General features: G+C 58.3%; 1 protein-coding gene across 6 annotated transcripts in view; it reads left to right on the top strand.

Annotated features, from left to right (window-relative positions):
* LOC141975016 (inositol polyphosphate 1-phosphatase-like) overlaps positions 1 to 17,833 on the top strand; it is a 36,751-nt gene extending 18,918 nt beyond the window's left edge. The window contains exons 1-7 of one of the 6 annotated variants that reach the window (XM_074935143.1): positions 368 to 706; positions 9,955 to 10,316; positions 15,074 to 15,291; positions 15,569 to 15,629; positions 15,955 to 16,155; positions 16,448 to 16,622; positions 17,262 to 17,833. In XM_074935143.1, the coding sequence (XP_074791244.1) occupies positions 10,310 to 10,316; positions 15,074 to 15,291; positions 15,569 to 15,629; positions 15,955 to 16,155; positions 16,448 to 16,622; positions 17,262 to 17,751 (1,152 nt within the window). In that variant the 5' untranslated portion in view covers positions 368 to 706; positions 9,955 to 10,309 and the 3' untranslated portion in view covers positions 17,752 to 17,833. Of the gene's footprint in view, positions 1 to 367; positions 707 to 9,954; positions 10,317 to 12,722; positions 12,865 to 13,237; positions 13,455 to 15,073; positions 15,292 to 15,568; positions 15,630 to 15,954; positions 16,156 to 16,447; positions 16,623 to 17,261 lie in introns of those variants that run through there. The other 5 variants (XM_074935144.1, XM_074935148.1, XM_074935147.1 and 2 more) reach the window with 5 other exon arrangements.

Raw genomic sequence — 17,833 nt, 5'->3', positions numbered from 1 at the left:
CAACAAAAGATCCTCTGGCCAAAGGGCTGTCACCGGAGGGGAACGAGCCGCGAGCGAGGGGGGCCCAGCTCCGCCACTTGCTCCGCGCCCGGCCCGGGGGAGGGGGCGGCCCGGCCGCCCCTTAAAGAACCAGGGACCCCCCCGCCCGCCGCGGCAGGGCTGGGTTTTGGAGGAGCTGCTGCTTGCGGCGAAATAAACGCGCCCCGGGGCAGGTCCAGAGCCCGGGGTGAAATGAGCCGGGGGGCGAACCCAAAGCAGCGTTTGTCTGCCCCGGAGTCAGAGCCAGCGGCCCCGGCTGACCCCCCCGGCCGGCCCCAGCCGGCAGCTGCGGACCCCCACCCGCCGCCGCCGCGTCCCCGTCCATCGCCAAGGGAGGGGGGGTCCGTGCCAAGCCTCCTGCCGGCTCCTGTCCCCGGCTGGCCCAGGTCTCGCCCCCGGCGCCTCCGCTGCCCGGCGCTCAGTGCGGCGCAGCCTCTCGCCTGGCACCTGGGAGCTGCTGCTTCCCTGCCCGGGTCCCACCGCTCCGGAGGGGCCGGACCCGGACGTGGCCCGGCCATTCCCTGCCTTGGCACCGGTGCCCAAAGCACGAGACGCGAGCGATCCCCCCCTCCGCCCTGCGAGACAAGTCCTGGCACCTCCCGCTCCAGCCAGGGAGCCGGCAACCGCGGCCCGCCTTGCTCCGCCGCCCGCGGGCAGAGCCGGCCAGGTGAGACGGGGCGCTGGAGCCGCTATCACGGGGGACAGGCCCGGGGCGATGCGAGGCGGAGGGGCGCCAAGTGCAGCTAGCGAATCATCCAGTGAAAATCCCCAGGTCTCCCTGTCCTGCTCTAGATGGGGGGTGGGGCATGGGGGTGGATAGATAGATAGAGGGTGTGGGGGGGATAGATAGATTAGATTAGATGGTGTGGGGGGGATAGATAGAGGGGTGTGTGGGATAGATAGAGGGGGGTGTGGGGATAGATAGATAGATGGATAGAGGGGGTGTGTGGGGATGGATAGATGGATAGAGGGGGTGTGGGGAGATGGATAGATAGATAGATAGATAGATAGATAGATAGATAGATAGAGGGGGTGTATGGAGATAGATAGATAGATTAGATAGAGGCTGTGTGTGGGGATAGATAGAGGGGATTTATGGAGGGGGGTGTATGGGGATGGATAGATAGATGATTGGTAGAGGGGGTGTGTGGGGATGGATGGATAGATAGATGATTGATAGAGGGGGTGTATGGGGATGGATAGATGGATAGAGGGGGTGTGTGGGGATGGATAGATGGATAGAGGGGGTGTGGGGAGATAGATAGATAGATAGATAGATAGATAGATAGATGGGGTGTATGGAGATAGATAGATTAGATAGAGGCTGTGTGTGGGGATAGATAGAGGGGATTTATGGAGGGAGGTGTATGGGGATGGATAGATAGATGATTGGTAGAGGGGGTGTGGGGGGATGGATAGATGGATAGATAGAGGGGGTGTATGGGGATGGATAGATAGATTGATAGAGGGGGTGTATGGGGATGGATAGATGGATAGATAGAGGGGGTGTATGGGGATGGATAGATAGATTGATAGAGGGGGTGTGGGGGATGGATAGATAGATTGAAAGAGGGGGTGTGGGGGATGGATAGAGAGATAGATCAGATCAGCTGACATGCTGAGCTGTATTCTATCTCTTGAGACATTCCCAACTAGCCTGGAAATGGGCACCCAGACCAGCACAACCAAAGATGGATTATTTGACCCCAAAAGCTCTTGCCCAGCTCTAACGTCTGGGAATCTCATCTAATGCCCCACAGCTCTCCCCCCCCCAGCCCCCATCCCCGGTGCTGCACCCACAGCCCCGCCTTGGCAAGGAACCTGCAGGCTGGGGCAGATGCAGAGACTTAGGCACGCTCAGGGCTTGAGAAATGAGGACCCCACATAAGCCAGCCCTGCCAGCCTCCTCCCTGGGGGTCTTTGGGAGCCAGGGGTGTGCCAGGCAGGGTGGGACCTTGGTGCAGCATTAGCAGACTCAGCTATAGCAAGGCAGCTGCTGGATGGCCACCAGGAGCCACGTGCGGTGGCCAGACGGACACAGGCCGCAGTGGCTGGAGGCCATGAGCGGGACTATGGTGCAGGGGAATGCAGCAGTGGAAGGGAAGGGCTGGGATCAGCGGCTGCGTGCAGGGGCCTGAGAACCGGATGTGGCAAAAGCGGGAACAGGCTCCGCATGGACCAGCCCCCCCCAGCAGCAGCTGAGTGCGGCCCAGTTCCTTTGTTCAAGGCAGGGTCCAGAGGCGGCTGGCGCCCGGTCTCCAAGTGACACCATGTGGGCTCCAAGGCAAAGTCAGGCTCGACATAAGGTGCAGTTCTTTCCAGTGCCAGGGCCAGGGCGGGTTCTCCAGCACTCGGAGACGGTCCCTTGAGACATGCCATGGCTCGGCCAGTACCATGGGGATGCAGGAATCACTGGGGGCGGGTCACTGGCCTGTGCTGTGCAGGAGGGCAACAGATGGTCCCCATGGCAGGGATTTCCCTGGACCCGCCTCCTAGGGGGGAAGTACACCCTGCTGAATTTCCTCAACACCCCCGCCCCGGTTACATGCAGTGTTGCTAATTTAGTCATGGGTTGGAAGCTTGAATTGAAATTGAAACATGAATACGCGCTTTAAAAGCATCTATAGTGTATGAGAAAATACTTGTACCCGAGAAAGCAGAATGGGTTGGAAAAGTCTGAACAAAGCCGAGCTTCCCCATACAGCTGTTATTTATGACAATGTCGGCACATTCGTCTCGGCTACATTGACCTACCTAGTCATTCCAACTGGTTATTTATAAGCAAGGTCTGACTGAGCTCTCCCCTGACAGCTAGTGATGAGCCGGGGTGGGTGGAAAGGCTTCAGGGTAGTTACACGACTCGCCTGCTCTGCGGGGGTATCCGGCAGCCAGACCTGTGCTGCCCAAGCGATCGACTTTGGCTGGTGTTGGTTACAAATCCCGGTCGTGTTAAATGTGGGGGTCGTGAAATGTTGTTCTCCTCATTGTACGAGTAAAGGGCAGCAGACCTGTGCTCGGCCTGCCTGAATGAGGGGGTCTCCCGCCGGCCTTACTTTGTGCTCGGGCTTGCCAGGGCTGAGCTCCAGGCTCAGCAGTGCGGAGCCCTGGGACCTCTGGGCTTGTCACATCAGTTAGGAAAGTAACAAACTTGCTTGAGCCCCGCGGGGCACCTCGTTCCTTACAAACTAAGCCCTGGTCACCCGCAACGGAATGGCACTCGCTAAGCAGGAAGTTTGGATGCCAGATCCCAGTGCACAGACAGAGGGTGGGGACAGGTGTTTTGCTTGGTGGGGTGGGCACAGACCCTATCTGACCTGCCCCTCTCTCCTGTTCAAAGACAGAGCTGCTTAGGCCCTGTTAAGTGACCACTGGAGCTGAACTCACTGATAAGGTGTAAGTGCTTAGACCTGCTGCAGGACAGGAGACAGCCCAGCCTGCACTAGCAGCGAGGTTCCCCCCCGAGAGCCGGTGGAACCGCGAGAGACCCACTCGCAGGGGTCACGTGGCAGGGGGCAGCAGAAAGTGACGGTGCAGGGCCATTGGGGACGGAGCGATAGGGTGAACGGTGGCACGACAAACAGCGGCCAGAGCACTGGAATATTAGTTCTGTGACTGGGAAACTTATATAAATATATGTTTCCTAGTGGGCCAAGATTTTTAAAATGCCTTATTTGCCAAGGTCCTTATCTCACATCATCGCTGTCTCAAGAGGTCATTATGTTGGGGAGTTTCTGTACTAAACTTTTTATTATTATAAATATCTTTTATGTAAGAACGGCCAGACGGGGTCAGACCAATGGTCCATCTATTCCAGTATCCTGTCGTCCCACAGTGACTATTCCAGGTGCTTCAGAGGAAATGAAGAGACAGGCAATCATCGAGTGAGCCATCCCGTTGTCCACTCCCAGCTTCTGGCAAACAGAGGCTAGGGACACTCAGAGCAGGATGTTGCATGCCAGCCTATCCTGGCTAATGGTCACTGATGGACCTAACCTCCATGAACCCTGTTATAATTTTGGCCTTCACAACATCCCTTGCAAAAAGTTCCACGAGGGACTGTGCGTTGCGTGAAGAAACACTTCCTTTGGTTTAAAGAAAAGGAGTACTTGTGGCACCTTAGAGACTAACCAATTTATTTGAGCATAAGCTTTTTTAAAAAAAATTTTTTTAAATTTGCTGCCTATTCATTTCATGTGGTGACTCCTGGTTCTTGTGTTAAGTGAAGGGGTAAATGACACTTCCCTGTTCACTTTCTCCACCATGATTTTATAGACCTCTGTCATATCCCCTCTTAGTCGTCTCTTTTCCAAGCTGAAAAGTCCCAGTCTTATTAATCTCTCCTCCTATGGAATCTGTTCCATACCCCAGTCATGTTTGTTGCCCTTTTCTGTACCTTTTCCAATTCCAATAGACCTTTTTTTGAGATGGGGTGAGCAGAACTGTATGCAGTATTCAAGATGTGGGCATATCATGGATTTATATAGTAAAGTGGAGGAGCTTGGTTTGCCAGACTGATCAGCTAAGCCAATACTGACAACCTATATATGAAAAGGCTGCAAAACACTGGGCCTCTGGACTGCATCAACATGCAGAAATCCTTATAAGCTCGTCACTGTCAAAGCCAATTTTAGAAGAACTGAATGAGGCTCTTAAGAATGCTGGAGACATAACTCAATTTATGTGAACCAACATGGCTGTTGTACCTACTTTCTATTTAAGCAAGAGATACCACATGCTACAAACGGGAGGCCAATGTCAAGTGCATTGTCATTTGTTAATCCTGAAGTTGGACACTGGTTTCGAACAAGACCAGCAAATGCTCCCTATCTTTCTGCAAGAAACTCAGCTGACTGGCTAGACACATGCGGTGCAACAGCGAAAGACTCAGCAGCTGAAAAAGTGAAGACCTCTCTCACCATATTCAGAATATGTGCACACATGGCTGATGAAGCACCAGTGCAACTAGGCATCAAGTGTTAAGTCATGGCGTATGTTATGTTGATGTCCGTGGTAGGCCAGCAGATGCATTCTAGGTGTTCAGGTAAGAGAAGACACATCAGCTGCATCTGTGGCATCTTAGAAGAGTTAAATGCTTGTCAACTGAACCCCAGACAGGTAGCTGCTTGTGCATTTGATGGAGCTACAAACTTCTCTGGAAGACATAGTGGAGCACAAGCTTTGCTCAGAGAAAAGTGTAACTCTGATCTCTCCTATACACACTGCAGAGGCCATCTACTCCAGCTAGCCCAAGTACAAGCTGCAGAATCTTCAAAAGACATTAAAAAGCCATAAATGTAACGGCTTTGTTATACTCTTTTTTTCAGCAAGAGTCCACAAGGACTGAACGGCTTGGAAACAAATAGAAGATACACTGGGACTGAAGTTCAAATTAGTCCAACCTGCGAAAACCTACTGGCTTTCTCATGAGCGATTCTTGGCTGTTGTCTTAAAATTACTGCAACCGTTATTACCGGCTTTGGAAAGTATCCACCAAGATAGGACAGATCTGGGTCGTGAGGCTGATGGACTACTTTTGTTACTAAGTTCAGAGAAGACTATCACCGTTCTCTCTCTTGTAAGTCTACTGTTGAAACCACTTGGGTCATTAAACAATGTCATCCAGGCATCTGCTACAACAGTAGTAGATCTTTGTCCAGCAATAGAAGCTACCCTTGGATCAATCAGAGAGTTATCCTTTGAAAATGTACTGGAAGAAGCAAAGACTTCAGTCCAGAAGTTGACCAATGAAGGTCCTTAAGTGAAAATGACAAGAAGTATTTGTTAAGCCAGCTAAAAAAGTACAGAGACTTGATTCTTACAAATCTACAATGCGATTTCTGGATTCTACTCAACCTCTACATGGCTTTTACAGATGCCTGTCTTATAAAACACCGACAGTTGAGCGGAGTGAGGCACGACCAGCACTGGGGCTGCCATGTGCTCAGGACAGAACAGAGTGGAACATCATCCGACAAACAAATGAAGATTTAACTTCAACTTCTTTATCGTCACTAGTGGTTCCACCCAATCTTTGTGCTCTGTTTCCTGGGATGAAAGACGTAGGAATTCATCTCTTTCTACTCCCAGTCACAACAGCGACAGCCGAGCGTTCTTCTTCCTCACGGAATAGAATTCTGTGTTCTGAAAGACGTCGCCATCTGCCTGATCATGAGCATGTCATGAAGGCCTGGAAGTACCGGACACACAAGAAGACACCAAAGAGTTGTGCAAAATTAGAACAAGAAACCAAGACGGATGTAGATGTCGTGCTTCATAGTAGGCTTGAGTAGCCAACTTTAACTTTTGTGATGATTTTAAAACATGAGTTAAATCTAAGAAAATAGTTGTGAAACATTTTTCAGTTTTTACTATGTGCCATACAGCCCACCTTTGCCCTCATGGTCTCAACCCTCATTGGCCCTCACCCCCCCCCCCGAATATTCCAACACCCCCCCAATTTAAATTCCTGGGGAAAACACTGGGCCTGACGCTCATGGGCCTGTGCATCCATTGACTGTAGGCCCCACACTGTGGGTCCTCTTGACTCCTCAAGGAGCCAGCGTGGGCCGAGCAGGCCTGGCTCTGTCCTGCAGCTTTGGGCCTATGCTGGGGCTCCAAAGGCCGGGCTCCCTTCCTCAGTGACCTTGGCCAGGTCCCTGCACCTCAGCATGCGTCAGTTTCCCACCAGAAGGACAGAAATAGAGCTACTTCCTCCCTTGCGGGGGGGTGGTGAGGCTAAAGGAAGCCCCATCTGTGAGCGGCCCCAAGCCCTGATGCAGGGGCTGGAGGTCGTGCCATGAGCCATGAAACCTCCGGATGGGGAAAGGGAAGAGGCAGATTTCGAGCTAGGTCTGGACTTGCAGGTGCCCTAAAATATTCCTGGTGGCCCCAGCCAGTCCTGGAGCAACACAGGGGCTGCTGGGGCCATTTATTAGCCAACCGCATCGACTCCTGGGCCAGATTTTCACATGCTCAGCACCCCCTTTGGTTCGGTTCTTCTCTCCAACCGGCTGGAATCTTTGCTTTATGCCTGGAGTTTTTTCCTGTTTGAAGCCACCCTTGAACACGGGGCGATAGCAGCTTGGAGGCGGGCATGCCTCCAGCACGGTCTCTGCTATCCTAACTCTCCGTGGGATTCTCCATCAGGAGAAAAGTGAACCCCATGCCATGAGTGGGGAACCTGGCTGCGGGAGAGAGAGTGGAAAAGCAGAGATGCAGGGCTGGGGCCACTGGCTTCTCTGCAGAAATGCACAGCAAGGCATGTGACTCTGTCTGCTCCTCCCCAGCCTCAGATGCAAGGAGAAAGTCATTTAAAAAATCCTTGACTGGTTCGGAACTTGTGTGCAAGTTTGTGCGTGCGCAGGAGGTGGTGGTGTGGGAATGGCTGAGCCATCAGGGGCTGGGGGTCCAGACTCCTGGGTTCGCTTCCCAGTGCTGGGGGTGTGTGAACTAATGGGAAGTTCAGGGGAGGGGGACTGGGAATTTTCTCTGTGACCAGCTCTGGGAGAGCGTGTGCTCTAGGGCTGAGAGCAGGTTCTTGGGAGCCAGGACTCCTGGGTTCTTGTCTGTGCTTTACCGCTAATATTCATGGAATTATCACACACAGAGTGGGACAGTTTGCACAGCACTTTGCAGACAAATAAGAGGAACCATCCTGCCCTAAGGCAGGTGCAGTTTCAGTGAGATGCAGCCGTGGGGACACGGGGGAGGAAGGGACAGACGCCCTTACTCAGTATTTGGCTGTGAAAGGACAGGTTTCAGTTCTGTACATGTCAGGTCAGTTTCTTTATCCATTAGCCCGATTCTTGTTGGATTGGTTGGTTTTCGTTTGGGGTTTTGGGCTGAGGTTTTGTTTTAAAAGACTTTTATTTGTGTGCTGTGTCCTGCAGGCTGCGTCTCACTGCGCCGGGGTTTCTGTGAGGACAGGAGTCGTAGCTACAGCCTGGGGCTTGTGCTTCATCGTGACCGTAAAGGGAGCAGAGATGGGGAAATAACAATGAATGGTTGGAAAGAGTTTGTTTTAATGCCTGCCTCTTTGGGGGGAGCCCGCCTGGGGAACATGGCTGCTCTAACCATTGCTCCATGCAGCCCACAGAGAGATCGCTCACCTGGGCGCCCTGCAGCCATCTCTGGGTGTACCCAGTGTCGCCAGCTTGGTCTGTATCGTTAAACCCGCTGGGCCCATGGCATGTTTCTTCAGCGTAAAGGGTTGTCCCTTGTGCCCTGGCCAAACACATTTACATTTTGCCCTTCCCCCTGCCACAGTTACAGCTGGGCTTGGAATCTCCTGGCCCAGGGTGTCTGGACTGGGAGGTGCTGTGCTTACGGCTGGTGTGCTCTGCACCAGAGGTGGCTGCATTTCAGCAGCGGGGGGAAGAGATGTTGTGGATTTAGGCCGCAATCTGGCCAGCACTGCAGAATGTGCATAAAACCACGCGTGGGCTGCAGCGTTCATAGGGCCGGGGCTGTCCATTGGTCGCGTTGTTTGCTGACGTGCTTGTCACCGAGCAGCTGAATCGGAGCTGAAAAGGCCAGAGAACCTGCCCCACTGGGCAATGAGCCCCACAGGGAGGGCGTCTTAGGAGCCTCTCACTGCCTCGCAGGGCAGGCTGGGCACTGAAAAGAGCCGGGAACTGGTGCTGCCTGCCCAGTCCGCTGCAGCCACCGATGCAAACCCTGTGCCAAGAGCGTGACACGCAGGAAGACAGGGCTGAAGGAAATCAGTCGTACCCCGAGCCCAGTCCTGCATCCAGCAGGGGGAGGCGCTGCAGGGCTCATCTCACCCCACCGAGCGCTTTGAATTGGGCAAGGGTCCCCCCACACCCAGGAAAGCCCTACAGGTCCTATTCAGGGCCAGCAGCCAGCCACATGCATCCCCCTCCCTCCCGCTTGTAGTTAGCTGTGGCTGCTGCTGAGCGGGGTGCAAGGTGCTGGTGTTGGGGGAGGGTCCCGGGGAGGAGGTTAATTCATGCCAGCTCCAGGGGGTGGCAGTAAAGTGGGGGAGGGGTGCATGGCAGCTGATTGTCTGCAGGTGGAGTGGGATTGGTTTCACTATAAAGTGGGGGAGTTTGCAATTGGATTTAGTGCAAATCGGGGGGGGGAATAGTCCTACCCAGCTGTTCCAGGCCTATGGCCGGGGCCGCCAAAATCACGAGAGTGGCATAAAAATGATGAGTTTTTTAAAAATATGAATCAATTTGGGTTTCTCTCTATCCCCCCTTTCTGGTGTCTGAGCTTTTAGATTTCCGCTCCGGTCACGTGTCCAGTTTTTCTCTGCAACCAAGAGAGCTAGTGACTGTCTGTTTTTGTTTGATGAAAACGGAAAGTCTCCTGTACGAACATGACTCTGGGAGCTGGGCCTGTACCTAATCATCCCCTAGTAACCTCCAGTGCTTACTCAGCACTTTTCACATTGTCACAAAGTGCTTTACAGAGCAGGGCAGGATCCATGGCCCCATTGTACAGATGGAGACACTGAGGCACTGAGCAGAGCAGTGACTTGTCCAAGGTCATTCAGCAGGTCCGAGCGTGTTCTGAGTGTCCGTTAACAGCTGTACAGGGAGGGGCCATGGTGCCTGGTAATGTAATAGCTTACACTAGTTTGGGTTTTGAATGTAGATGCTAGTTCTGGGGGGGGAGGGGGTGCGCATGTGTGCCTGTTTGTGTGTGTGTTGGGAAACTCCTGCTCTGGGGTGGGAGGAATTTGTCACTATCTTTTCCGTGACTGGGATTTGCCCCATGGGCAGTGAGGCCACTGCGGAAGTCCAGGGACACGTCAGGCACTTGTTCTACTTTGTGTCCTGCCTAAACTTTCATGTGAAAATACCACACAATGAGCTCAAACGCAGGCGCCAAAATGTCCGTCCAGCGTCCGCAGCCCAGTTACTGTGACTTCTTATTCTCCTTGCGTTGCAGTGCCGCCGAGGAGCTCCAGGCCTGGCCCGGGCCCTCCATGCGCCAGGCGCTGTACGAACCCAGAACCAGAAACCGGTCCCTGGCCCAAACAGCTCCCAAGCGAAGCACCGAGGGTCGTCTGGCCCTGCGCCGTGTGCAGAAGAATCAGAACCCAGTAGCACAATCAAGATTTCCAAAGCATCTAAGGGTTTTTTCGGTGCCTGGGTGTTTCAGCGGGTGCTCCCAGAGCCCTGGAACCTGGGCACCCGGGTCCGAGTGCACGACAGAGAAACGTTCATCGTCACTGAGTCCTCCAGCCCATCTCACTGCCACAGGGGGCAGGGGGGTCCTTTAGCACCAGCTGTGGCCAGGGTGAATGCAGGGTTGGTTCAACCTGGGCTGTTGGGTGCCAGAAAATCTCGCCAGTTCTTAGCCAATCAGAACATCCCCCCGCCGGCTGCTTCTCTGGCTCTAGATCAGGGTTCAGAGCACCACCTAGTGGGGGCAGATTGTGCAGCACCCCTGGTCTGCGGCTGGCTGAGCAGAGTCAGGCTGGGGGCTAATGGCCTGAACCAGGCCTGCCCCAGAGGGCGCACGTGTGTGTGTGTCTGTGTGTGTGTGTGCGTGGGGGGGTTGTGTAAAGCCATTTCCTCACAGGCTACAAAGCCTTAGCAGAGCTGGGGTGCAGGGAGCCCAGGGCGGGGCTGACAGGGGAGCTGCAGGTCGGGAGTGAGGGGTGTGGGCAGCAATGGGCAGGGGGATCCCAGGAATAGCAGGGGGCTGCGGGTCGGGGCTGAGGGGCGTCGGCAGCCCAGGGCAGAGGAAGCCCATAGCAGCCGGCTGCAAGTCGGGATCATGGTACCGTGGCACAATGGAGTGAAGGCAGTGAGTGCCATTCCCTCCCTGGCTGTGGCTGGCTCTCTAGGCAGCCCTAGGCCACCCCACACTGGCCCACGCCCCCAGCCAGGGGCTTGCAGGGCCATGGCCCCCCGAAGGAAGGGGCATTCCAGAGCCATTGGCCATCACAGGGCGAGGATAAAAACACACAATGCAGCATAAACCACTGGGCCATTAGCCACAGCCATGGCTCTCTGGCCAGGGAACAGCTCCTTCAATGGCGCTGGGCCCTGAGGCCCCTGGATTTATGATTCTCTGTAAACACCCAGCAAAAATCCTGCTTCCTTCGGCCCCTGAGGCCCAGCACTGCCTTCCCCCCCGTGTTCCCCTCCCACCCCAAAGGCAGCTCCTGTGAGACCATTTCTGGGCTCAGCTCCCTTCCCTCCAGGGGCCTGGAGGGGACACAGGTGCTGCTGGACATCACTCCAGGAGCCTGATACGGCCAGGGGTGATGAGAAGCCCATGCCCAGGGATCCTGCCCAGACCCACTGCAGGAAGGGAGCAGGCCCCAGGGGGCAGTGGGCGAGGCTGGGCCTCCCCCTCCTGTCAGGGGCAGCGGGCTGAATAGTGTCTGGGGCAGAGGGAGGGCTCCCAGCCTTTGGGGGCAGCTTAGAATGTCCATGGGGTGTGGGGTGCGATTTAGTCTTATAAAGGAAGGAAGAAATGCCTAGTGGTTAGAGCGGGGGGGTGATAAATGAGAGGGGGTAGCTCCCTTTTGTGGACACCGAGCCAGCCAGTTGGCTATGGACTTCCTCTTGGTGTCTGTTTTCTACTTGTTTTACCTGTAAAGGATCAACAAGCCCACAGGTAAAAGGAAGGGAGTGGGCACCTGACCACAAGAGCCAATGGGCGGGCTAGAACTTTTCAAAATTGGGGGAAAACCTTCCCGTTGTCTGTGTGTTGCGGTTCTCCGGGGAAGCGGGGAACAGGCAGCAGTTATGCCACGAAAAGCTTTAAGCCAGTTAAGAAAAACCATCAGATCATACCGAGAGATTGCTGATCTGAACCCCCCGATGCGTAAGGAAATTAGGGCATGTCTAGGAAAACGCGATTAGGGTTATTTCTTATTGGCCTGTGGACTCCTCAGGGCTAACCCCAAATGTTTTTGTTTTGCTAGCAGCCTTTACGCTGGACCTCAGGGTTAGTCTTGATGTTTGATTTTTGTAAGTGGGTTTTTTAAATCCAGCAAAAGCCTAAGTTCCAGGTGTATTTCCTTTCTTGTTGTTGTTCATACACTCTACCTTTGTTAAGAACAGGATGGGGTTTTGGTGCCCTAAGAGGCTTGTGCCCCTGTTCTTTAACTAGCTGGTGGCTACAGCTGTTTTCCTTTCTCAGCTCTTCCCCGGGGGGGTGTGTGTGTGTGTGTGTGTGTGTGAAAGGGCTTGAGGGTGCCCCACAGGGAGGAATTCCCAAGTGCGCCTTCCTGGGTTCCAAGGGGTTTTGCATTGGGGTGGTGGCAGCATCTACCCAGCCAAGGTCAGAGAGAACCTGTAACCTTGGGAATGTAATACCACCCTGGAGTGGCCAATATTAATTTTTAGAATGCTTGTGGGCCCCACCTTCTGCACTTGAAGTGCCAGAGTGGGGAATCAGCCTTAACGGGGGTTGGAGGGGGGGTGGTAGCCAGGACTCCTGGGTTCTATCCCCAGCTCTGGGAGGGGGGTGGGGTCTACTGGTTAGAGCAGGGTGCTGGGGGCCAGGACTCCTGGGTTCTATCCACAGCTGTGCCAGCCTTGCTGTGTGGCCAGGCTGAAGTCTCCCCCTCCCTGCCTCAGTTTCCCCTGTTGAGCAGGGGGGAGCGGTCCCGGGGTCTCGTTCCTGAACGTGTGTAAAGTGCCAGGTGTCAGAATGATTTGAGAGCGGAAATCAGTTCCTCTTTTACTGACCTGTCAGGACCTGAGTTCAGAGCTCACTGTTTCACCATGGCAACGACTGATGACATCACCAAGGCCTGAGAGTTGTCCTGATTCTTTCGCGCTGATGTCACCAGCTGTTGCCTGGGAAACCCAGAACCCAAAATTCGGGTCTTGGCAGGTTAGAAACAGCGACATACCGGGCGGGCCCGATCCGGGCCCAACTCTGCCCCACTCCGGGCTCCGACCCGCCCAGGGGCCCGGGGAGGGTCCGGACCCCCGCGAATGGGGCAGTGGCGGGGAGGGGGCGGGAGCCAGGACTCCTGGGTTCTGTTCCTGGCCCTGGCCAGGGGGTGGGGTCCCTGGGGGGAGGCTGGACTCAGGAGTCCGGGGTTCGAGTCCAGGCTCTGCGCTGACTGGCCTGACCCGTGCCTCGATTTCCCCAGCGATAACCACTGTGGCTAGCGGGGACGGGGGGTCACAGCCGGGGCCTGGGGCGGCGGCTCCGGTCCTAACCCGGGTCCCCCCGGCCTCGACGCCCAAGCACCTGGCGGAGGGGTGGGGGGCGGCCCGGCGCCGACGAGGTTAACCCCGCGGCGTCACATGGCCGGGCGGGGACCCGCCCCTCGCGGGGGTGTCGGGACGGTCCCACCCGTGACTGTCCGCGCCAGCGAGCGGCCGCAGCATCCCTGAGCCCGCGGGTACGGGGGGGCCCGGCGGGGGCCGGCCAGGGGCTGCACGATGCTGCACTCGACCGGGGCCTGGCTTCGGGTGGGGGCAGGACACAGGCTGGGGGGGAACTGACAGGCTGGGGGGGGGCAGGACACAGGCTGGGGGGAACTGACAGGCTGGGGGGGCAGGACACAGGCTGGGGGGAACTGACAGGCTGGGGGGGGCAGGACACAGGCTGGGGGGAACTGACAGGCTGGGGGGAACTGACAGGCTGGGGGGGCAGGACACAGGCTGGGGGGAACTGACAGGGGTGGGGGGCAGGACACAGTCTTGGGGTGGGAGCTGAGAGGCTGGGGGGGAACTGACAGGTGTTGGGGGGCAGGACACAGGCTGAGGTGGGGGGAGCTGCTGCTGCCATTTGTCTTGGCTCCCGCCTGGGATGCTGCCTGGCACTGAAGGGGTTAATGTGGGGTCTCCCAGTTTGGGCGGGGGCCTGACTCAGGCAAGGGGGGGTCCCACTGGAGGAGAGGGGTCTCTGTCCCGGGCCAGGGAGCTGTTTGCTGGCCCTGTATGGCCCGGGGGAGGGGGCTGGCGCCCCCTGGGGAGGCCAGAGTTCTGATGGGGCAGGCCCATGGCACCGGTGGGTGAGGGTCTCCCTCCCGAGGCCTGGCAGGCTGCACCCCGCCAACTGCTCCCCACCAGCCAGTCTCGCCCCCCAAGCCAGCAGGGGAGTGGGGGCTGGCAGCGGGAGGGGCTGGGGGAATTGCCCCAGTCTCCTTCCCCTCCCCCATGCGCTGCCAGCTTGGCCCCAGTGCTCTGCCGTGGGACCAAAGCCAGCATCCCCCAGAAGGAGCCTTTGCCTGGGGGAGTGAGGCAGGCCAGAGCCCCGTGGCTCGATCCACATCCCCGTGGCACGTCCCCAGCCAGGCCAGGCTAGAGTCCCCGTGGCACGTCCCCAGCCAGGCCAGGCTAGAGTCCCCGTGGCACGTCCCCAACTGGGTCAGGCTGGAGCCCCCATGGCACGTCCCCAGGCCAGGCTGGAGCCCCATGGCTCAATCCACGGCCCCGTGGCACGTCCCCCACCCAGGCCAGGCCACAGCCCCGTGGCAGTCCCCTGCCCTCTGGCATTCGGCCTAGCCTCTGTCACATCTGGTAACAGTTTGGGTTAATTTTGGCATGTGCCGTTCTTCCAGAAGCCTTTGGAGCTGGGGGAGCCCTGCCCTGCCTGGCAGGTGGCTCCCCTTCTCAGGGCACCTCCCCGGGCCCTGCAATTAGCGGCTGCTGCTTTAGACCCAGCTATTTTGAGATGGGTTTTGTTAACCCCTTCGACACTGCGATGCCGGGTGGTGGTCCTGGCCCCTCTCCAGCCTGCCCTGCAGCTAGGGGCTGCTCTGAACCCCAGCCACATGAGAGGGGAGACAAGTCTCATGTCTCCCCATTTCAGAGGGGAAACGGAGGCCTGGAGGCAGGAGTTGTCCAAGGTCGTGCAGCGGGTCAGGCACAGAACTGGGAATAGAACTTAGGAGTCCTGGCTCCTAGCCCTTGCTCTCCTGCTAGCCCCACTTCCCTTCCCCATGAACCTGGGAGCCCCACTCCCCCAGTCCTGCCCTCTAATCACTGGACCTTCCTTTTCCCCGTCTGGTGGGCTCTGGTCTCTTGTGGCCTGTGGGAAGGTGTAGGGGGATCCGGGGTGCCATCTAACCCTGCCTCCCTTCCAGACCCCCGCTCCACCATGTCGGCCCTGCTGAAGAGCCTAGTGGGTGCGTCGGAGAAGTCAGCCCGCATCGCCCAGCTGTGCCGCCAGGAGGAGGCGCTCTTCCAGCTGCTCATTGAGGAGAAGACGGGCACCGACAAGAACAAGAAGTTTGTGCAGGATTTCAAGACGCTGGCGGACGTGCTCATCCAGGAGGTCATAAAGCACGACGTGGGCAAGGAGGTACCTGCGGGCACCCTGCAGGGCTGGGGCCTCTCCCCTCTGCCTGTCCGACTGCATTCAAATAGCACCCCTGGGGGGGGGCAGGCGGGGGCAGGGGGTGCCCCTTGGGGGCATGGGGAGGGCATCGTATCCCTGAGGCAAGGAGCTGCCTAGGTCCCCATCTATGGACACCCCCCTCCAGGGTCCCCTCACCCCTAGACGAAGGGAGGTGGAGTCTCAAGGGCCTGAGACAAGGGGTTCGTGCTACCCTGAGCTCCCCCTGCCCTGTCTCTTTCAGTTCCCGGAGCTGCACGGCCACATCTGCGGGGAGGAGTCCAACAAGTTTGAGAACAGCCTGGGTGAGTGAGTCGGCGGCATGGGGACAGGATGGAGCTACCAGTGGGGGGCGCTGTCCCTGGCTGAGTGGGGTCCCTGGTCTCCCATGCAGCATGGTGGCCAGGGCTGAGTTCTTGGGAAAGGTATAAGGGCCCCCACCCCCTGCCATGCTATCCCAGCATGGGGTGGGGAGGGCTTGGGGCAGCTAGTGCTAGGGGTCTGAGCTGGTCCTGTACTGGGGTGGGGGGGGTCCCTGGTCTGGGGAGCCCCCCCATCACACTGACTCCAGCCCCCTTGTACTGGGGGCCCCCGAGCCTGCCCCGTCTGGCTAAGCCCGTCCACCCTCAGGAGAGACCCTGGTGGTGCAGGTGTGCGCGACCCAGCGGGACACGGCCTCGCTGCTCTTCAAAATCCTGGACCGGAACCAGCCGGCGGCCGAGCTGCTGGCAGCGGCCATCCACCAGGAGGTGGCGCTGCAGGACCCGGCGCTGGACACTGTGGTGCTGGCAATCCCCCCGGAGAGACTGGCCATCTGGATCGACCCCATCGGTAAGGGGGGTCCCTCGCTGCCATCCCAGAGCAGGACACCAGGGGCGCGGGAGCGGCCGGCCTGTCCTGGGGCTGGGAAAAGGTGCTGACCCATGGCCGCACCCCCACGGTGGCTCCTCCCTGCCCTGGAGGGACCCCACATCCCCAGCTCTAGGGCCGAGACCCCCAGTTAGCACCAGTCGTGCCAGCACGGTGAGGACAAAGGGAGCCATGTGGCTTTGGCTGGGGGGCTTCGTGCTCTGCCTCGGGCGGGGCTTGGAGCCTGCTTCTGACGCCGCCCTCTCTCTGGCAGACTCCACCAATCAGTATATCCGTGGCCAGGCCAGCGTGGCGCCCATTGGTGGCATCTGCCCGTCCGGGCTGCGCTCGGCACTGGTGCTCATCGGGGCGTATGACCGCAGCTCGGGGGACCCGGTCCTGGGGGTCATCAACGAGCCGTTCTTCCGGGAGGACCCCCTCACCCACAGGTACCTGCCCCTCACCCCCGGACCTTCCCCTGAGCCCTGCCCTGGGCACATCCTGGCGCTGCTCCTGGGCTGGGGGGGGTCTGCAGGCATCCCAGCAGCTGGACCTTGCTGGGGACCCCACACAGGGCAGGCCACTAGGTGGAGCCCTTGGCCTGTACCAACCCCACCCTTCCCCCAGGGACTGGGGCAGAGAGAAGGGGGCCGGGGGGTTGCTTTGACAGTGGCTCGTGGCTCTCTCTGATCAGTTCATGGCAGGGACCCCCCCCAGGGTGTGTGTAACCCTTTCCCTCACACGCTCTGCTGGTGCCTCTGAGCCCTGACCCGCAGCCCCCTGCTGTCCCAGCCCTGGGTCCCCCCCAGCTCTACCAGTGCCCCTCGCTCCCAACCTGCAGCCCCCTGCTTTCCCAGCCCTGGGCTCCTCCCCACCCCCAGCTCTGCCGGTGCCCCTCACTCCCGACTCGCAGCCCCCTGCTAGCCCAGACCTGGGCTCCCCCCAGCTCTGCTGGTGCCCCTCACTCCCGACCTGCAGCCCCTGCTAGCCCAGCCCTGAGCTCCTCTCCTGAGCAGCTGCCGTCAGCCCCACCTCTGCTGCTTCCTGTGGCAGCTGGCACCGTCCCCATGGTGTTCTCCTGTGCGCAGGTGGCAGGGCGTGTATCACTGGGGCGTCTCGTACCAGGGCACCAGCCTGTGCTCGCTGAGCCGGCCCCCGCTGCGCCCCGAGCCCTCCGTCGTCCTGAGCCGCAGCGAGACGCCGGCCATCCAGCGGGCGCTGAGGCCCCTGTATGGGGAGCGGCTGCGCTTCGCCTCGGGCGCCGGCTACAAGATGCTGTGCGTGATCCTGGGGCTGGCCGAGGCCTACGTCCTCTCGGAGGGCAGCACCTTCAAGTGGGACTCGTGCGCCCCCCATGCCATCCTGCGGGCCCTGGGCGGAGGGATGGTGGACCTGGAGGCTGCCCTGCAGGCCTGGTGCGCCGGCCAGCGGGGGGCGCTGCCAGAGCTGACCTACAGCCAGCCTGCGGGGGGCGCTGTGGGGGCCGAGCGCTGGGCCAACCGGGGCGGCCTGGTGGCCTTCATGCACCGTGAACACCTGGAGGTGGTGCTGGCCACGCTGGCCACTGCTGCCCTGTGACCCTCAGGGGGTTGCCTTGGGGGAGGGGCAGCCTGGCTCCGCCCCTGCTGCAGCAGGGGGCGGGGCCAGCCCCCGCCCGGCG

Source organism: Natator depressus, chromosome 20, assembly GCF_965152275.1.
Source record: "Natator depressus isolate rNatDep1 chromosome 20, rNatDep2.hap1, whole genome shotgun sequence".
Lineage (NCBI taxonomy): Eukaryota > Metazoa > Chordata > Testudines > Cheloniidae > Natator > Natator depressus.
This window is presented reverse-complemented; position numbering and strand designations above follow the sequence as displayed.